General features: G+C 41.1%; 1 protein-coding gene across 1 annotated transcript in view; it reads left to right on the top strand.

Moving 5' to 3' along the window:
- Positions 1-19,023, top strand: part of PLPPR1 (phospholipid phosphatase related 1) — a 263,868-nt gene that overhangs the window by 229,758 nt on the left and 15,087 nt on the right. Inside the window, exon 4 of the mRNA XM_059142738.1 lies at positions 5,294-5,426. Within this exon, the coding sequence (XP_058998721.1) occupies positions 5,294-5,426 (133 nt within the window). The remainder of the gene's footprint in view (positions 1-5,293; positions 5,427-19,023) is intronic.

Raw genomic sequence — 19,023 nt, 5'->3', positions numbered from 1 at the left:
TGGGTTGCATCCACTTTGCTGAAGGGAAGATGACTTGGTGAGGGCAAAGTGAAATAAGGCCCTGAAGAGTTTAACCAATGGAACTGAGATTACAACCCAATTATATGACTTCAGTTTCCCTTAATCAGCACTCTCTTGTCAGTTCCTATCATAAAGGCAAAAATGTTGGAGCTGGAAAAGCACAGGAGAGGTCTTCTAGTCCTACAGATGAGAAACTGAGGCCCAGGGAGGTCCAGCAATTGGTCCAAGGTCAAATACCTGGTTAGGGGCAGAGCAGAGCTAGAGTCATACCATGTTTCCTTACTCCAGGACTAGAGACAGTGATTTTTTTTTTTTTAAACCATTCTCAACAGATATTCTTGTCTAAATAGACCAGGAAGTAAAGACAACAAACATTCCTTGAGCACCTACAGATGCTTTGACGTACATTTTTAATACTCACAACTGTTTTCAGGTATAACTATTACCCTCCTTTTCAAGGTCATGAAAAAAAGAAAAACTGGGGCTCCGAAATTTCAATTACTTGCCCAAAATCACACATCAAAGGAGGAGAGAGCTGAGATTTCAACACTACAGCCCACATTCAAGAAACAGCAATGATTTTGATCTTGCCAAGTACCAGAGCCACAGCTAGCATGTGTGTGAGCTCAAAACATAAATTTCAGAGTTTCTAGATGCTCTTTTTAGTGACAGCCACATATAACATGCAGTGAATCCCCCTTACAATATGAGATTGTAATACATCTTCCAGTGACGACTATTTCCTGCAAACTCTTTTTATTTTGAAATATAAAAACTGTCCCCTAAATATTTTGCATTTATATCACTTATTTATCACTTACCAGATCTCCTTAAAGAAGTGAAGTCTATAAGATAACACACTGTGGGGTGCCTGGGTGGCTCAGTCATTTAAACATCTGTCTTCAGCTCAGGTCATGATCCCAGGGTCATGGGATCGAGCCCCATGTCAGGCTCCCTGCTCAGCGGGAAGCCTGCTTCTCCCTCTGTCCCATTCTCTAGCTTTTGCTTTCTCTCAAATAAATAAATAAAATGTTAAAAAAAAAAAATAAACTAAAACACACCAAACTGATGAACTATATTCCAGGATTATTTACTTATTTGCCATTTGGGTTTATATATCTGAAATACAATTTTATCAACAAAGAACAGTTATCCTCATTACTTACAGTATATTTACTGTTCTCTAAATGTCTTATGTCACGTGGGGTTGTAGCCAGCATAGCTGGAGGATAATAAATGCACCAATGAAATTCATTTGCAGTTCATCCACTCCCGGATCTAGAACTTGGCCTTGGTCATTTCTTGCCAGAGGGTATTCTCATTTGCTGTGAGTGATATGATGTTTGTCAGCCAGCAGTCAGAAAGGCCATAATAAGACAGCCAGGGCCAAACACCTGGAGAGTCCCACATGTCCCAGTCGCTCTCTGAACAGAGGGATAGAGAGGCAGAGTGTGTGGCAGAGACAGAGATGGAGGAACCCAGCCACTCCCAAAACCAGAGTCATAAACCTGCCGCCTTGAACAAAATGGCATTCAGTGTGGGTTGGAGGCCTAGCAGGAAAGAAGAGAGACCTTTTCCTTTATCAAGCAGAATTCTTTCACTCTCTCCAAGCATAATCAGGCCCTAAATGAGACTAGGGGATTCAGTAGATGGACAAATAACACCTTAGGTATGGTCGGTAAAATACAGAGAAATGAACATCCACAAAGCCCACTCACTGGAGCCTGAGCGCTGGGCTGCTTCTTCAGCAACCTTTATGTCCATCACAGTCTTAACTGAAGACCAGGAATATTTTCCTACCTGGTAGTTATAAAAGCATCCCTTTCCCCCCTCTCCTTCCTTTCCTTCCTTTCTTCCTTATGTAAACATTTATTATCACTGAACATACTCCCAGTATTGTATATAGTATAGTAAGTGTCCTTGCTCTGTTTTTTTCTTTTATGCTTTATACCTTAATTGGAATTTTAATAATGTTGCCAATAGGAACAATTCTTGTATTGCTTATTACCTTTGATGTGAGGGTCTTAGGATTTGTGGACATTTTATTTGAGCCCCATGCCCTTTTGCATGACAAGTTTGGTTTGGTTTGGTACGACTTGGAGTGATTTTGTTGAGATTTTTATGTGGGTATGTGTGTATGCACATGTGTATCTTTAAGAAGAATAGGGTGTATATAGATTCTCTCACACATTTTCTTGCTTTCTTTGCCCTCATGTGTGAGTAGTAGAAAGCGTCACTAAATGGAGAATTTCTAGAATGCGCACATCTCTTTCCTATAGAAAAAGAATGTTTTGGGCTTCTTAAATGGCTAAGGCAAGCAATGTTCATTTCTTCTCACGCTTATCCTTATGTGGTTATCACCCTCTATCTCATTTCCCTGTTGCTTTGTAATCATATGTCGTTTCATGACATTACATGATGTATTTATTAGTATTCTGTGCCCTCCCTACATACTCATACACACCAGATATATGTTCACGTCTCTGCCTCCAGTGCTAAAACAGCTCCTGGCAGAGTGGGTGCTCCCTCTCCAGAACTATCAGATGCAAAAAGAGTGTATGAGTGAATTTAGTTTGAAGAGATAATTCACTTTGGATTACTTAGCCCTTGGTTTTTATTTCATCTTAAGCAATACACCGAGAATTGTGTGCTTTCTTGTCCATATTGTCAATTTCCTGCATTGTTCATCTTCAGAGAAATTAAGGTCAGAGGATTCTCTAAGTAGGTCTCCTAAAGATTCAACCTTTTATTCATTCAACAAATATTGATTGAGCCTACTATGCATCAGTCCCTGTTCGAAGCACCATACACGGAATGGCAGAAGTCCTTCCTATAAGGACAACATAGCCAAACGAAGAAGGACATACAAACAATCATTATAGTTAATGGGATAGATGTCGGGATAGAGATCTTTATAATGTGTTGTGGAGACAATGACAAGACAGGGTCCCTCTTTTCCTGAGGGGACTGGCAAAGGCTTTGGGAAGGGTAGTGACCTTTTCACTGGGTCTGGAAGGATCCATGGCGGATATTGTTTTGTGTTCTTTATAATCTACCTCATTCAACTTGTATTCCAAAAGACCTTCATTAATCTGATATGCTTCATTCATTCAGCATTGAATAACTACTTTGTACCTTACACTTGGCTAAGCCCTGGGAGAGTATAACCAAAAATAAGACAGACAGGACATCCCATGACAAAGAACAACAACAATAATAATATGTAACCATTTCTGGTAAGAAATAGAAAAGAGAAACACAAGGTAAGAAATCCATGTATAACAAGAATGTTGGAGCTAGTCTGTGGAATCAGAGAAAGCTCCCTCAAGGAAATACTGTTTCACATATTCAAGCATGCATGAATTTTTCCCCATCTGTTCACAAAGATAACGGCAGTGCAGTTCCATCATGTGTAGTCAGGACAAACAAAACCCCTCGGCACCTTATTTTAGCAGAGATAGGTGTTCCTAGAAAAGAGGGCGGGCTGAGTTCTTAAAGCTATTGAAATATTTGTCCGTGGCAGAGCATCAGTGCATTGTTAATTCCAAGGGACATTAGGCACAAAAAAGTGCAAGGTCTGAACAGCCATCCTTAGCATCTGCCAGCGTGATACGCGCCATTGTGTACCCGTCAGACCCCGAGTCCCGTCTCTTCCTGCCAGTGTCCTGTCCCATTCTGACTGGCCTCCAGTTCTATGTCCACAACACCATTCTGTCCTGTATTTTAATAGCATCTGAGTTTTTCAGTATTTGAAACACACTCCACTTGACTTGTGTTGACTTCTCTGTTCAACTATTTTTCTTGAGTCACTTCCAAGTAAAAGCGTAAGTTGTGAACATGAAGGCTCTGGAACCAGGTCTTCTTGGCTTCAGAGCTGGGGTTTGTGACTTATGAGCCCTGACCTTGGACAGATTATTTAACCTGTCTGAGCCACAGATGTTATATTTGTGCAACCAGATAACATGGGCACATGGGGTGATGGTAACAGCTACATTTCAGGGATGCCTCTGTTATTGTCCAACCATGTGTGGCCACGTCCCCAAGTCCTTCAGTTTCCTTGCTTGTAAAGCAGAAAATACCTGTAAATGACACCAGTTTTACAATTCTACAGTTCAGTTTCCACACCCATGTGCCACTCATGATGTTGTCGTCTTTATCCATCTAAACAGATATTCCGTAATGACAGGAGGAATGTGAGGGAAAGGGGAACTCTTACACAGTGATAAAGTTTATCTAACACCATAAGCGTGTGCCTGGCAAAAAACATCTCTAAGGTCACATTCTTCTGGGGGAATGTCAAAGTTGGGATGAGAAAAATAAAAATGGCATATGATGCGGTGGAAGGTGTGAACTTTGGAATTTAGGCGTCATGGAAACCAGTCCCAGTGATTCCACATGCTAGCTGGATGCTCTGGGGGAGTCCTGAACTTTCTTCACCAGTGAAAGAAGGTTAATAATGCCTACACTAGAGACCTGCTAAGCATGAAAAATACTATGATGAAGCACCTGACACCTAGTTACCAATAGATGGTGGTAATTACTAACTTTATTCTTTGCTGATGATTCTCAGTTGATGATGAGTTGGTGGTAAGTTGATGACAGCTTACTGATGGTAAGTTGGTGACAACTTACCTCCTTATTTTAAATAGGAATACACCACCCTGAGTTCAAGAAGCGTAATCAAGAAACGATCTACACAAAGGCATTGTGATTAATGTGGTACTACATACATATTAGTTCCAGATAATGAGAGAAATGCCAATTATAAAGAAGGGATGGTCAGCCAGTTCACAGCATGAGAAGTATAGCTCAGACCAACATGTTCAAATAAAGATTTATCAGGTAAATAATGTATTGCCACATAACAAAGTCATAATTTATCATGATGTGTACTTATGGGCATACGACTGTCCCAGTCATTTCTCAGCATTGCAGCTCACCCATTCAGTTAAAAGAATTTATTCCCAGCAGGAGTGAGCCTTATCATGGATTCTATTATAATTTATTATGGCAACTTGTGTTTTTATAAGAATTTAGAATTTGATAGAATTGCCTGAAACCTCACCAAAATGATCAGTTATTGCCATCTCTAATTCTTTTGAAGAAGTAAATATAAACTAATAATTAAACCCCACTCCCTACAGCATGACATCTTTTAAAAGGATCTGGAGCCTCAAAAGTTTGGGTTTTGCTCTTGGTTTTTTAAAGTCACTGGTCTCCTTTATCAGACCATTCTCTCCAACATGATATTTCTTAAACATTCCTTCTCCAGATTTTTATTGGTGAGATATCCATGTATTTCATAAAGTCAACCAGAGAATCTTTGATTGCCCAGGAGAAAACCATACTGACCGGAGAATGCTGTTACCTGAACCCCTTACTCCGAAGGATCATAAGATTCATAGGTGAGTACAAGAGCTTGCCGAACCGAGCCCTCGCTTATAGGTCCAATCTGCTGAACTTACTACAGATGAACACGCTTGATGGAATAGACTAAGCTATGGGAGCATCAACTTTAAAAGCAAAGTTTCTTTAGGGGTTTTCCAGAAAGTGGAGCCATTGAGCCTGATCATGATGCCAAGTCCAATTTCTCATCCTTGAAGTGAAGCAGGACTTACTCAATTCTCTTACAAATGATTTCAGCTTGGTTTTTTTTTCCCCCTACACAATATTTATCTGAGATACTCTCTAGACATATATTTTAATATTGACCAGATATTGTCATATACCATTTAACTGAGTCTGGTGGGGGGGGGGGCACAGCGGGGGACACAAATAAAATGAATTTAGAAATAATCAAATTTCCTGACAAAGATTTCCCATCCAGTATAATTTTGTTATGCAGTGAACTCTACTCAAAGTAGGAAATGTAACCCGTCAGAATCTGGAGAATGGTGCCTTTCCAAGGTTGGAAAACAAATAGCTTTATTAGTGTTCATGATAAGAAGTAACTAAAGCGTGTTCTATATCTCTCCTCCTAGGACTTTTATAAAAACATCTGAGGTGATGTGGATAATGGTTATAGAGTGGGAATGAATATGTATATGGGAATACGTAGGAATTAGATTTTGCAGAGTTCCTAAACAGTAAATACTCAATAAATAACTGGTACAGTGTTCAAATGAGCTCCTACAAGTATCTACTGACCAGATGTTCATGGGAGCCAGGATAAAGCTCCCAAAGTGTGAATATTGCTGGTATAAAAACAAGCTGTGATACTCTTTAAAACCTACAGGGGTGCCTGGGTGGCTCAATGGGTTAAACCTCTGCCTTCGGCACAGGTCATAATCTCAGGGTCCTGGAATCGAGCCCTGCATCGGGCTCACTGCTCGAGAGCCTGCTATCCCCTCCTCTCTCTAAATAAATAAAATCGTTAAAAATTAATTAATTAATTAAAACCTATAGAACTGACAGCTGGGAAAGTGAAGGCCATAATATAACATCCTCTCAACTCTTTTGGTTATCCTTAATCCTCTTTTTTTCCTATTGTAGAAAAGGGTTGGAGTACTTCAAGTCATAAGCAAATGACCACATTAAAATAAAAAATGCAAGAACTTTTGTGATTGGAGTGGGAATGAGGGAAGTGGTATCTGTGAGAAGCCTAAGAAAATCTAACTTAAAAGAAGCAACTGTTAACATTAAAATAGTCTTCACAGCTACCTATGTGGCTCAGTCAGTTGAGCTTCTGCTCAGATCATGATCTGGGGTCCTGGGATCCAGCTCCCGCCCATGCCCATGTCCTGTATGGCTCCCTGCTCGCTTGGCGGGAGTCTACTCCCTCTCCCTCTACTGCAACCCCTACCCTGACTTGTGCATGCTTGTGCATGCCCGCTCTCTCTCTCAAATAAATAAGTAGAATCTTAAATTTTAAAAATGGTCTTCAAAAAAAAGTTGACTTCAGCATCTACTGATGCGATCGGCACAATGACCTGTGGAAGTCTCCAGTGAGCTCACTGGGTAATCCCTGGTCAATATGATGTCACTGTCTGTGAGTTCACTCATGCCAAACAGTGGTGCCTTTCAAAGATGTCCAAAGTTTGGTCACTTCCCACCAGAGTGGTGAGGTAACAAATCATCAAGGAGAAAATAAAGGAGGGAAGAGAATCTTTATTATACAGGACAGTGGGCTAGACACTTTATGAGCATTATTTCATTTAATCCATCCAAGGCCCTGTAAGGTAACTTATAATCTTAATTGTACAGATGAAGAATCTGCTATAGAATGGCGTAAAGTCACTTTTCCCGAGCAGTGTGAGAGTGTATATATATCTATACACACATTTGCGTAATTTGATTCAGAGAAGATTTTATGATCACTGCCTGATCGTATAATTAGAGCAAGTTATTTAAAGCAGAAGGTTATTTACAGTTAACTGGAGATTTCTTTAAAAGTCACTGTTGTTCTTTCTTGGCAAAGATAAGGAAAGAATCTGGGGCAAAGTCCAAAAAATAGAAATTATAACCGGCGTCTATCATGTATATCTGCCTGTCTCAGTGCATTGTCGGGGCAAGATTTGTTCAATGAGGGATAGTAACAGCACTCCCCCCCCCCAACTATCCAGGAATGAATCCTGCAGATTGCCTGTGGTAGTACCTGAAATTCCTACTGGAGTCAGTGCATTGAGCGGAGGCGTGGTTTCAGGAGGATGATTAAAGTAGAAATGTCTCACCCAAGAGAAGCATCAAACTCCCATTTTCATAATTGGTGACATTGTCCATTGAAGTCTATAATAAGCTAACAGAGATGCTGCTCACGGGGAAGGGTGTGGAGACAGGCAGCAGGTAACTTGCAAATCTTGGAGAACTAGAGGAACAGCATCAAGAAGGAAGGGAGGTTGCTGGGTATGGAAGCACTTGCTTCATGCTTTCCCTCCTCTGTTTTATGGCACCAGCATCTGCTCAGTTACTTAAATCAAGATCCTAGAGGTCACCTCAAGCCATCTGAGAACTTCTTAGAAATGTACATTCTTAGGTGTCATCCCATACCTACCAAATCAGAAAGTCTGGGAATGGAGCCTGATGATCTGTATTTCATGACTGGTCATCCAGATGATTCCAAATCACTCTGAAGGTTGGGAGCCCTGCGTGTAGGCCAGTGAAATATCTTGCCCTGTCAGTGGTCCCCCTGCATCCTATCCTGCAACATGGCTCCGGGAGCCCCAGGTGCACAAAAATATCTTCCATTGACCATTTTGCAGATCTTTCTGGATCCAAACTATGATCAAGTCATTTCCCTGCTTCCCAGAGCATTCCTGGTGTTTTGAACAGTGTGACGCCTATCTCTGGTTCCTGTTCATGAGCTGTTCCTCTGTCGGCAGAACCCCATTGCCATCCTCTCGCCCTTCAAGCTGACAGTCCTCCTCAGCCTCCAGAACACTGCTAACACATTACCTCTTGACCATGCCAGACAGGTAGCTCCCAGGCCCCCACTGAGCCTGCGTCTTTTATAGGCACTTACTTTATATCCCTGTAACTATACAAGGCTGTTACTCCTATTACTTTGTGATCCTTTGGAGAGCAGGGATTGTATCTTTTCACTTTTTATCAACAGCATATTGCAAAATGCCTGGCACATAGATTTTCAATAATTTTTTTTAATAAGTAAAGAACAATGATTAACGTTATTAAATCACAGATTTGCCTGAAATTGCTTCCATAAATGCTGGCAAATATTCATTTGCCTCCTGTTTAATTAACTTTATTACCACTCTTCAGCTTAGTTTTAGGAAATAGTTTAAGTTTAGGTACATATGTTAGGCAATTTCTAAGACAAACTCAAAGAAGTCTGTCCTAACTTCATATAGGAGAGTTGGAGGTGGGGGGAGGGGTCTGTGTATCATAAGAAGGGCAACTTACTTTTTTTGAGTATCTGGATGAATGTTTTTTATAAGAGGAAAAAAACATACTACTTAAAGATCCTTTAAATGAGGAGGTTTTCCTTTGAAAAAATTGAAGTAAGATAGTAATCAAATGTATTAGAAATGTTATTGTAAAGAGCTTAACAGTCCTTTTGTTGTGCTTAAGAGTCACCAAAAATCATCAGAAAATGACAACTGTTTTACCTAACTGTTCTAACTAAGTTGAAATTGCATGATTTTCTCTTGCAGTTTATGTAATTATTCTAGAATCCATTACAAATAGTATTTCCCAACAAATATGATCAGCTTCTCACTGCAAAATGACCAGGGAATTAGCAAAATATTTTTAAATGAAGTAATGCTTTATGCTGTCAAGGGTAAGGAGAAGCTTGGGATTCAAATACATTTCTGGAAAGACTGTATCTATATACTTTCTGTATAGCAGTTTGACAGTGTATTTCAATAGTCTTAAAAATAAGACTGGGTGGCTCAGTGGGTTAAGCCCCTTCCTTCCGCTCAGGTCATGGTCTCAGGGTCCTGGAAGCCTGCTTCCACCTCTCTCTCTCTCTGCCTGCCTCTCTGCCTACTTAGGATCTCACTCTGTCAAATAAATAAATAAAATATTTTTTAAAAAATAGCTATCCTTTTTAACCCAAAATTCCACTTCAAATAATTTATCCCAAGGAGATGGTCATTGATGTAAATTAATTTTTATGTACTAAAATTCTTTTCATAACATTAATGATAAATATCTAATGATACACTTTTTTCAAAATAATGCTAACACCGTAAGTTACAACCTCAGAAGATGTTATATTTAAGAATTTTTAATGAGGGCCGCCTGGGTGGCTCGGTGGGTTAAGCCGCTGCCTTCGGCTCAGGTCATGATCTCAGGGTCCTGGGATTGAGTCCCGCATCAGGCTCTCTGCTCAGCGGGGAGCCTGCTTCCTCCTCTCTCTCTCTCTCTCTCTGCCTGCCTCTCTGCCTACTTGTAATCTCTGTCTGTCAAATAAAATAAATAAAATCTTTTAAAAAAAAAATTTTAATGAAAGGGGAAATATTCATGATATAATGTTATTTGAAAAAGTCAAGACACTATGAATCTATAATTATTTCAAAATAAGGATACATCATAGGGGTGTGTGTGTGTGTATGTGTATCACGATGAAGAAAGATTGAAGGGAAATACACTCATAGTCAACCTATATCATTTCTGAGTTGTAGGAGAATGGTTGAATAATTTTTACCTTTTGCTTTCTATTCTATAATTTCCAATTTTTATCATGAATATCTATAATTTTAAAGTCAGAAAAAGAGTTAAACATTTTTTTAAGGGGGCAAAGGGAAGGAAAAATAGGGGCTAGGGAGAGGCTACTCAGAAGGTTGGGCAAGTCCTTTAACAAGACCTTCAGCGTGGGAAGCAGAGCTGAGAGTGGTAACTTGCCTTTCAGTCTTCTCTAGTCTGGCTGGTGTGGACTTGAACAGTATCCCCTCAGCCCACCCCAGAGTTCCAACATAAATGTTCAGTGAGAAAATGGCAAAAATAGTGAAGTCAGATGGAAAATATTAAATGAAGAAGATAATAGCTGTGTTGACTTTGACAGAGAGGATGGAATTGCTGTGATTCACAGATCCAATAATAAATTGGTTTTCCCAAAGTGGTCGTTAGAAGAAAGATGCCCAGCCTCCCGAATGTAGGTTGTACCCACCTCTGAACGGTTTAATTTCTCAAGTTGTTTCCATGATGTGGGAAGGGAGGAAAAGAATGGACTGAACTAACACATTTCACCAACATTTTATAAAAACAAATGCAGTCAAATTAATAACACAGACTTGGACTTCTCCATCTCCTCAACATTTTCCTCTGCATTCCTTTCCCTTCTTATAGCATCTCTTTTGTTGTTGCACTAAATTGAACAGCAAAAACACATAGATCTAAGTTCTCAAAAGAGATAAACCCTTGCATTCTCTTTGCAGCAGCAAGGACAAAATAAGGAAGTCACATTTTCAAAAAAATTCATGAAGAGAAGTTTGGTTACATTTATTACTAATATACTTGAGTAAATGTAGCCTTGTAAACATCAATTATTAAATAGTAAACTTTTGGTTTAATATTAAAAAGTAATGAATAAAAAGCATTAGAATTTGATGAGGGTTTTGAGGTTTTTTGCCATATAGAAGGAAAACTAAATTAACTTTCCCTTCTTGAATAACTAATTTATTTTGGGTTAAAGGGAAAAATTCATCCAAATACATCAGGATTAATCTATCTATTTACAACTAGAATAGCCTGTCACCCAGAAGCTATTTATTACGGGTTTTCCATTTAGGATCACATAGTTGTTCCATAATTACTTATAATAAAAATTTAATTAAATACCAAGCGAGTCTTATGCCATTTAGGTCAGGTCTGAGGATTAGGTAGCACTGGACAGAATAGAAAGCACCATGGTAAACTGTTAATCGTGTAACACTAATTAATTGCCATAAATTAAGTGTGATCTAAATGGAGCATGAATATTTTAAATGCAGCTTCAAAGGTCACAGTGTTTTATGGTCATAAGAATTGGTACCCTGAGACAAGCTTAATGTCAGCCTTTTTTGAGAACTAGAAAATCCTTCTCAATTTTGAAAGTCACTTAAATGTACTTTATCTAAAAAGAGACTTAACTGGATTCAGGAAGTCCATTTCTATGTACATTCAGTATTTATACTGATTATACAATTTATATATAATACATAATTTAAATTTATAAATTAGAGGACTGATCATATTCATTCAACCTTCAGCAAATGATTTAGGTGGGCATCTACCATATGGTAAGCACTGATTAAGTTGCTGAGGACATATTAATGAACCAAAGAGAGATTTATTTGCCCTCACCGAGTTTTTATTCTAGTAGAGGAAGCCAAGCATTAAACAAAATAAATAAGTAAATTGTAGTGTTCATTAGAAGATAAGTATCATGTGGAAAAATAACATAGAAAAAGGAAATGGGCAGTTTGTAGGGGCAGATATGCAATTTTAAGTGGGGAGGGAGAGGCTGTCTGTCCTTCAAGGAGAATTGTCTAGACTTGGCAGTGACTTCCTAGCAGGACAGTGACCATTCCAGGAAAGTAGGTGCCCCTTGTACCAAGTGAAAAAAGTTAAGGTTCCGGTTTTTTCCTAAAAAAACTTGCAGTGCCCAGGCACCCAACTTTCATCATCTGGACAGAAAAATGCCAAAGGCAAAGCAAGGCATGAGCCTATAAGCCAATGGAGATATTTCTGGAACTCAGCGATAGAAACCAGAGTTGAAGCTCCAGGATATACATCAGGAGGAGAAAGCCAGTATAGATCTTCGGGGGGAAATGGAGCCTCCATTTCTGGAACCTCTGTCTCTGGGCTTCATAAGCAGTGAAGCCACCAGACTTTGAGACGGACATGTTTGGTACTTCCTTCTAGGGAGCAAAGATGCCTGGGACATTTGGAGGGGTGGGGAGGTGCTGGAACTGGGAGCCCTGAATGACTAAAAGGCACAGCCAGATCTCTGCTTAGGTCTCCAGAAGTTGTGATGAGTCTGCCTATGGTTCAGAACAAATCTGTTCTTCTTTGAGTGTCATCCTCCATGAATGAGAATAAGTCTCCTTATCCAGAACTCTGTAGGTTACTCTCATTATCAAGAGAAGAGTTATTTAGTCATATGAGAGTCTAGTGATCTTCCCTGAGGGCTCTCCCTGCACCAGTGTTTAAAAGACTGGACTCTAATAAAAGGAACAAGTAGATAGCCACTTTCTCAACACTTTGTAGAAGAGCTGACGCAAATTCATGGCACTTCATTGGTAGCACCCCTGTCCCAATAGTGACAATCAAAATGGTCTCTAAACACTGCAACGCGTTCCCTGGGAACAAGATCACCCTCAGTTTTAAAGATTTAAGAAAACACGTAGACTTCACATTTTTGCTTAAAACATTATATGAATACTTTTGCTATGAAGATATTACATCATCATAAAATTAGGCACAGTGAGATGCAAGAATACTGTCTGAATATTGGCAATGACTCCCAACAGTTGATAAAGGGTGCTTTCAAAAGTTTTATGTGAAAAATAAAATTTACACTATCTACAAATACCGAACCGTTATATTGCACACCTGAAATATGTCAGTTACACCTCAATAAAGAAAGAAGTAGTGTTTTGTAAATAATTTAAATTATTACATATGTACATAATAACTCTAACTAGAAAATGCATCAGGTAGAGACACTAGGTCAGTATCTATCAGTCACTAACAGGATGTGGTGCTGGTTGGTGCTAGCAATGGAGAGGATTCAGATCACCAGCTTTGCTTCAGAAATTTAGGAACATGATCAGAAAGGGCAGAACTCCAGGGCTGTTACTTGGAAGTCCTCCAGAATTTGATATGCCCGTTGTTAACATTCCTTGGTAGGTAAGGAATCTAAAATCTTCCCTTTCCACATTTAGTTTGTATCTAGGGCATGCTTCCTAGAATTATTTGCATCTACTTTCTCCATTTTATTGTACTATTCCACTGCCAACGTGCCTGGGTGGCTCAGTTGGCTCAGCGTAGGACTCCTGATTTCAGCTCAGGTCATGTTCTTGGAGTCCTGAAACCAAGTCCCATGTGGGGCTCTATGCTCAGCACAGAGTCTGCTTAAGATTCTCCTTTCCCTCTGCCTCGGCTCCCCGCACTTCCCCACCCCCGCCCCCACACATGTGCACTCTAAATCAATCATTCAATCCATAAAGTCTTTAATAACATTTCACAGCCTCTGGCAAACTTTTAGTATCTTTGTCTCTGTCAACCAGGCTTTGGATCCACACTGTCTAGGGGAACTGAGGAGCAAATATTTAAGGCCAGCAGGAGTAAGGGAGAAGTCAGACATTTGAAAGAGGAAAAACCCTGAGGAATTGTCCTCGGAAAGGAGGGCTAAAGAAGACATCCCTGTTGAGATGTCCACTGAGGAAACTGAACGTAAGAGTTCCTTAGGTGTTCCCCTTCCACTGAGGAATATGGCACCGGTGAACCCCCGTATTTGTACTTGCTGGTGTGGAATACCCATTTTCCTACTAAAACGAAGGCTAGGAACTGATGTATTCTGTTTCTTGAACATCATAGTAGGAAAGCGAAGGCAAAAGACTCACAAAGCTGGTTAAATTTTGAACACAAGAAAATGTTCAAGCATTCTCAATGTCACACAGCACAGTAGTTCTTCAGTCCTCTCTTTTAGGGCATTGTTTTGCTCAACATAGACAAAAGAGCAGCCCTCTTTTAGAAACGTTTGATAAGAAGCTGGGAACGTGTGTTGAGGGAGAAATGGGATTCCCTCCCCCTCTTCAGAGATACTGTTACCAACCTAACCCGGATAAGTCATTTTTGTGTCTTTTTCAATATCCTTTTCTTTTTGAAAGTTCTAGATGTTAGCTTTTTCATATGAAAATAGGCAGGAGTCATGTACTCCTGTGTTCATATTTAAACTGACAACCATTGCAAGTTCTCAGGATCAGAAAGGGAGACATTTCTCTCGAAGATGTCTAAGTATAAAGTTGTCCCCAAACTGATCGTGATTTCCAGACTCCTTGTGCTTCACAGCTCTCCTCGGTAGGAAGTCTCTCCTGTTGGGTACAGCAGGGATCTCCAGATTCCAATTTAAGATGATTTTTTTCACTCTCGTTGCACCGAAAATGGAGACACCCTTAATTTCCAAATGATGATGTACAAGTTTTTCTGACTCATGAGACACTTAGAAAGTCCCAGTTTCCAATTATCCTCTTTATTCCCTAAGTGCCTCTGCTGAATTTTGGGGAAGTTTATAAAAAAGAGACACAGTCCTTACGATTTACATGCTAAATGGTTAGACTTCAACCCTGTGTTCAATGGAATCTGGGATATGAGACACTTACCTGAGCTAGAAAGTCTGGACACGTTCCTATGCTTTTTCCATTCTCTTCTCCTGTTCTTATTCTGATGTTTCTTTAGCAGTCCATTAATTGATTCACAAATAAATATTAAATGTTTACTCCATCACATTTGATACTGGGTGCTTAGGATGCAACGTTAAAATAGATGTTCTCTGTGCTCTTAGAGGGCTTGTATATTCTGCAATTCCAACGGGAGAGTTGGTCATCACTAGAAAATCACACACATGTAAAATTCTCACTGGGACAACAGGTAGGAAAAAGTAAAACAATATCATACTAGTCTAATATAGGAATTTTTTTCCAAAACCCCATGTGATAGGTGATTGTTTCTTTCACCCTATCCACTCAGGCGAGGCAAACCCACCTATTGTATGGATCAGCAGACAGAAGTGTGGCTTGCTCTTGGCCTGCTCTTCAGAGCTACAGCTGCAGAGCAGGCTGGTGTGCACAGCGCGAGCCGGCCCCCAGTCAGCAGGCTTTCTGCCGGAGCTCCTCCGCTCCTCGCACCCCCACTGCCACACACAACTGCAGGGCCCAGCAGGCGCTTGTCTCTAGAGCCTGTGGGTCTGTTCCCTGAAGAGGCCGCCGCCTGTGCCTCTGCCGCCTCCCACCTAGCTCTTGCCCAGGAGTGTGTCCCTGAATACGCTGAGAAAACTGAAGAAGGAGAGAGGACAGTTCCAGGCAAATTCAAAGAGCAGAACTCATCCAGTAGGGTGACCACGGCCATATTTTCTGAGGAATCTCCATCCCCGAACCTCTGAGTCAGGGGCCAGATGGTAGGAGAGAAACGAAATCTCGCCCTTGGTTTTCTCCCCTCATCTCTGTCTTCTAAGGAGAAGTTCGAGTTTTCCTGAAGTAAAAGTCCGTGTGTTTGTGTGTGTGTGTGAGAGAGAGAGAGAGATTGAGAGAGAGAGAAAGAGAGAGAGAGAGAGAGAGAGAACGCACTCCATGTCTCTTACTGATAATGGAAACCCCTTCCTGACTCTCCCCTCAGATTGGCTCTGGGAGTTTCCCTCTTTTTTCACAGGCGTCGGTCGTGGATGCTTCAGTGGATCACTGAGAGCTGCTCTACCAGGGCCAGTCAAGCAAGGTGCCATTTTAAACTAGAAATTACACATTTATAATTTAATATAGAATAGTTGGCCTTCGATGTAGAGGTTCCCCTTCAGGTCACAGGACCTTTGTGGCTGAAAGGAATTTAGTCCTTCCCTCACCTCACCAATGCCCCCTCACCCCATTACCACCCTGCTCTCTGGGGCTAGGCCTCTTAATGAGAGTCACCTGTGTGGAAAGCAGTACCATCCTCCTTGGCACCAGGAAGTCTGGTTATGTACTTTGACCAATTTTGTTTTTTTTTTTTTGTTTTTTGTTTGTTTGTTTGTTTGTTTTGGAAGGCCTAAAGGTATCCTGCTCTGAGTCCTAGTATCTTTTTCTAGCATGCCAGTTATGTGTGGCTTTGCTAGTACTCCTTATGCACATTTCCTGGTTATGTCACTGCTCCTGCTACGTTCACATTTGAGTAAAAGGATAGTTTCCTGCACCGATTCCATAGCATGGACCAGATCGCAGAGTTTCACCTCCACGCCCTACATTGTTAGCGATCAAAGATCCTAACTTGTCCTGAGACAGACTGAGATCAGATGAACCCATATGGAATCCTGAGGGGGAAAAAATAGGGACTTTTTAATACTTTGTCTTCCTCTCTCTTCATCCTTCCTCCTTCTTCGTGCCTGATAGGTGTCCTCTTTAGGCCACAAAGAAGAATGCTCAGGTTCCCTTGGCTGATCTGTGTCATCCTGACAAGGACAATAGACATCATCATCGATTTCTTTGTCCTAATTCCAGGCCCTTCTAGCCTCCTGTCCTCTCGGCATTCTAATGCCCGTCATCCCTTAGAGTGGGGCAGTTTACAAGCCCTTATCCCATACCACACTAGGGTGTCTGAGCTTTGTGAGGTGTCCCTTGGGCTCTACTATTTTTCCCCTCCCTCTGCCCTTGCTAATAGAGGACACCATTCTGATACCATGCTGGTTGTGAAGCTTCTCCAAAAAGCTGCAGTGCTCCTGAGATGGGATGGAACATGCTTCAGCTAGATTTCCAAAAATCATCCTGGAGCTTTCTGTTGCCCTGCCCCTGGGTTTGACAGCCAGTGTGAGGCAGAGTGAATGGGAATGCCTCTTCACGCCCTCAGCCAGGATTCCGGCTCCTCCTTGTGTGTCCTCCCCAGCCACATCCTCTCCTACGTTAGTTTGATTTTAGAAACTCAGTGGTCAGACCATGGCTCTTAGTCTTCCGAGCCAAGCCTTTTTGGAATTCCAAACAAAGCAACAATATCTACATGCGTCTCGAGCACGGAGCTCTGGCAAACCAAAAGTGCTTTACTTTTAGACTATTTTGTTGGTGGTTAATTCATTCATAAATGTGATCAGCTTCCCCCAAGCAAGGAGTACTATTGGGAGCAGATTCAGAAGATAAATAGTTAGAGGAATGAAAAACCGTATCTGTTAAAATTTCAAAAATATGACCTTACTGAAAGAATCTTTGACCCCAAGGTAGGTTCTATAGACATGTTAAAAACATCTCCTTCAAATCATACGTTGCAATACAGGAGACCATAAATGGTGTTCCACCTGACCCTAAGGACAAAAGTAGCTATTGTGAGCTTCTGAGGCTGGGAAAAGACACACAAGGAGCTCAGGGTTCAGAGCAATGGCTGGAGTGTCTCACAAAAGCCCTGTAGGATCCAACATTCTCTGTGATTCGCTGCTGTGGGGTCCACCGCCCTTTGTTGTCGCTGCCCATGTCAGGCAGGTGGATTCCCCGGGGCTGCCACAGGGCCCTTCTGAAGCTAGATCAAATGCACCAGAATGAACTGTTTGGAAAGCAGACGCTTGTTAAGCCATCAGGAAAAGCAGAGGTGATCCTAAGGAAGCAGAGAGGAAGAGGGGAAGGCCCACTTTCTGCAAAAATATCCCGGAACAATAAAGAGCAGAGCTGCCACGGCAGCACCGCCACGAGACACCTGAGACACCAAGCCGAGGAGCCTGGTAAATCCCATCTCAGAAAGATCAAACCTGCCTTGATGGGAAGCACTTCTGACAAATAAAATGCCAGAGGAAAGTGATGCCACTTTCCCTTTTTCAAATCATAAATTACCCTAGTTTCCTGGAAAAGTATGCCGAGACAGACTTATTGCCCTCTTGAAAAAGCCAGGGAGACCTGGTCTTTAACAATCTCGCTGGAAGGTGTTAAAAAAAAAAAATGTCTAACCATTCAGACTTCCAGAACCTGGGGGTGAAAATTGCCATGGATGATCAATGATTGCCTACTCTCAGAGGTCAGACCTTCTGAGAGTGAGCCGGCCAAAGCTATTAAAAGAGCCAGTTCTCATTGTGATAAAGCACATCCTGGCAGAGCCACAAAAAGGAAAATTACAGCAATCAATACAGATCAAAATGAAAACCGGATGAAGGTTTCAGCCAAACTTGCCTTCATTTCTGCTATAATGGATTAACTTTTGGGTGCTGATATCAGCACAATTTGCAGATCGAGGACATCGTATGGGAATCCGAGTTGGGTAGACATTTAACTGAAACTATAGCAGATCCTTGACATTTACAAGGGCTAACACTCCCTCTCTCTTGCACTTGCCAACTTCTCCCATAATTGAGCCACATTTCAGAAATCTTTATCCCTTCCAACAACTTGTATGTAGCTCGGTGCTGCAGCACCTCTTGGTGTACCGAAGAAACAGCAGTCCATTGAGAAGCTATCGCTGTACTGCATAGGCTTTGAAAGAGTTCATAGTGAAGCTTCCAGTAAGGAATTCTGCTTTATCATGTTCAATCTTATTGGGACTAATCCCGTGGAATTTGCCAGAGGACAGATAAAATCCAGAAAAGATAGGAAAGATAGCCTCCCCACAGGATTCTCGGCCAAACAGCAAAGTCAGTGTGGCAGGAAGAACCATGCCCTCCTCTCCCCGAATGGCTGTATCCTAATCCCTAGAAACTGTGTAGATTTGATACCTTATATGACAAGAGGGAATTTACCGGTGTGACTAATGCAGGATCTTAAGATGAGATTATCCTGAATTAGTCAGGTGGACTCAATGTAATCTAAGCGTCTTTTTAAGAGGGAGGCAGGAGAATCGGAGTCAAAGGAGGAAGTATGACAGTTGAAGCAGAGGTCGTGACGGTATGATTGCTGGAAGGGAAGG

Source organism: Mustela lutreola, chromosome 12, assembly GCF_030435805.1.
Source record: "Mustela lutreola isolate mMusLut2 chromosome 12, mMusLut2.pri, whole genome shotgun sequence".
Taxonomy (NCBI): domain Eukaryota; kingdom Metazoa; phylum Chordata; class Mammalia; order Carnivora; family Mustelidae; genus Mustela; species Mustela lutreola.
The sequence above is the reverse complement of the archived record's forward strand: the minus strand, read 5'-3'. Positions and strand labels throughout refer to the sequence as shown.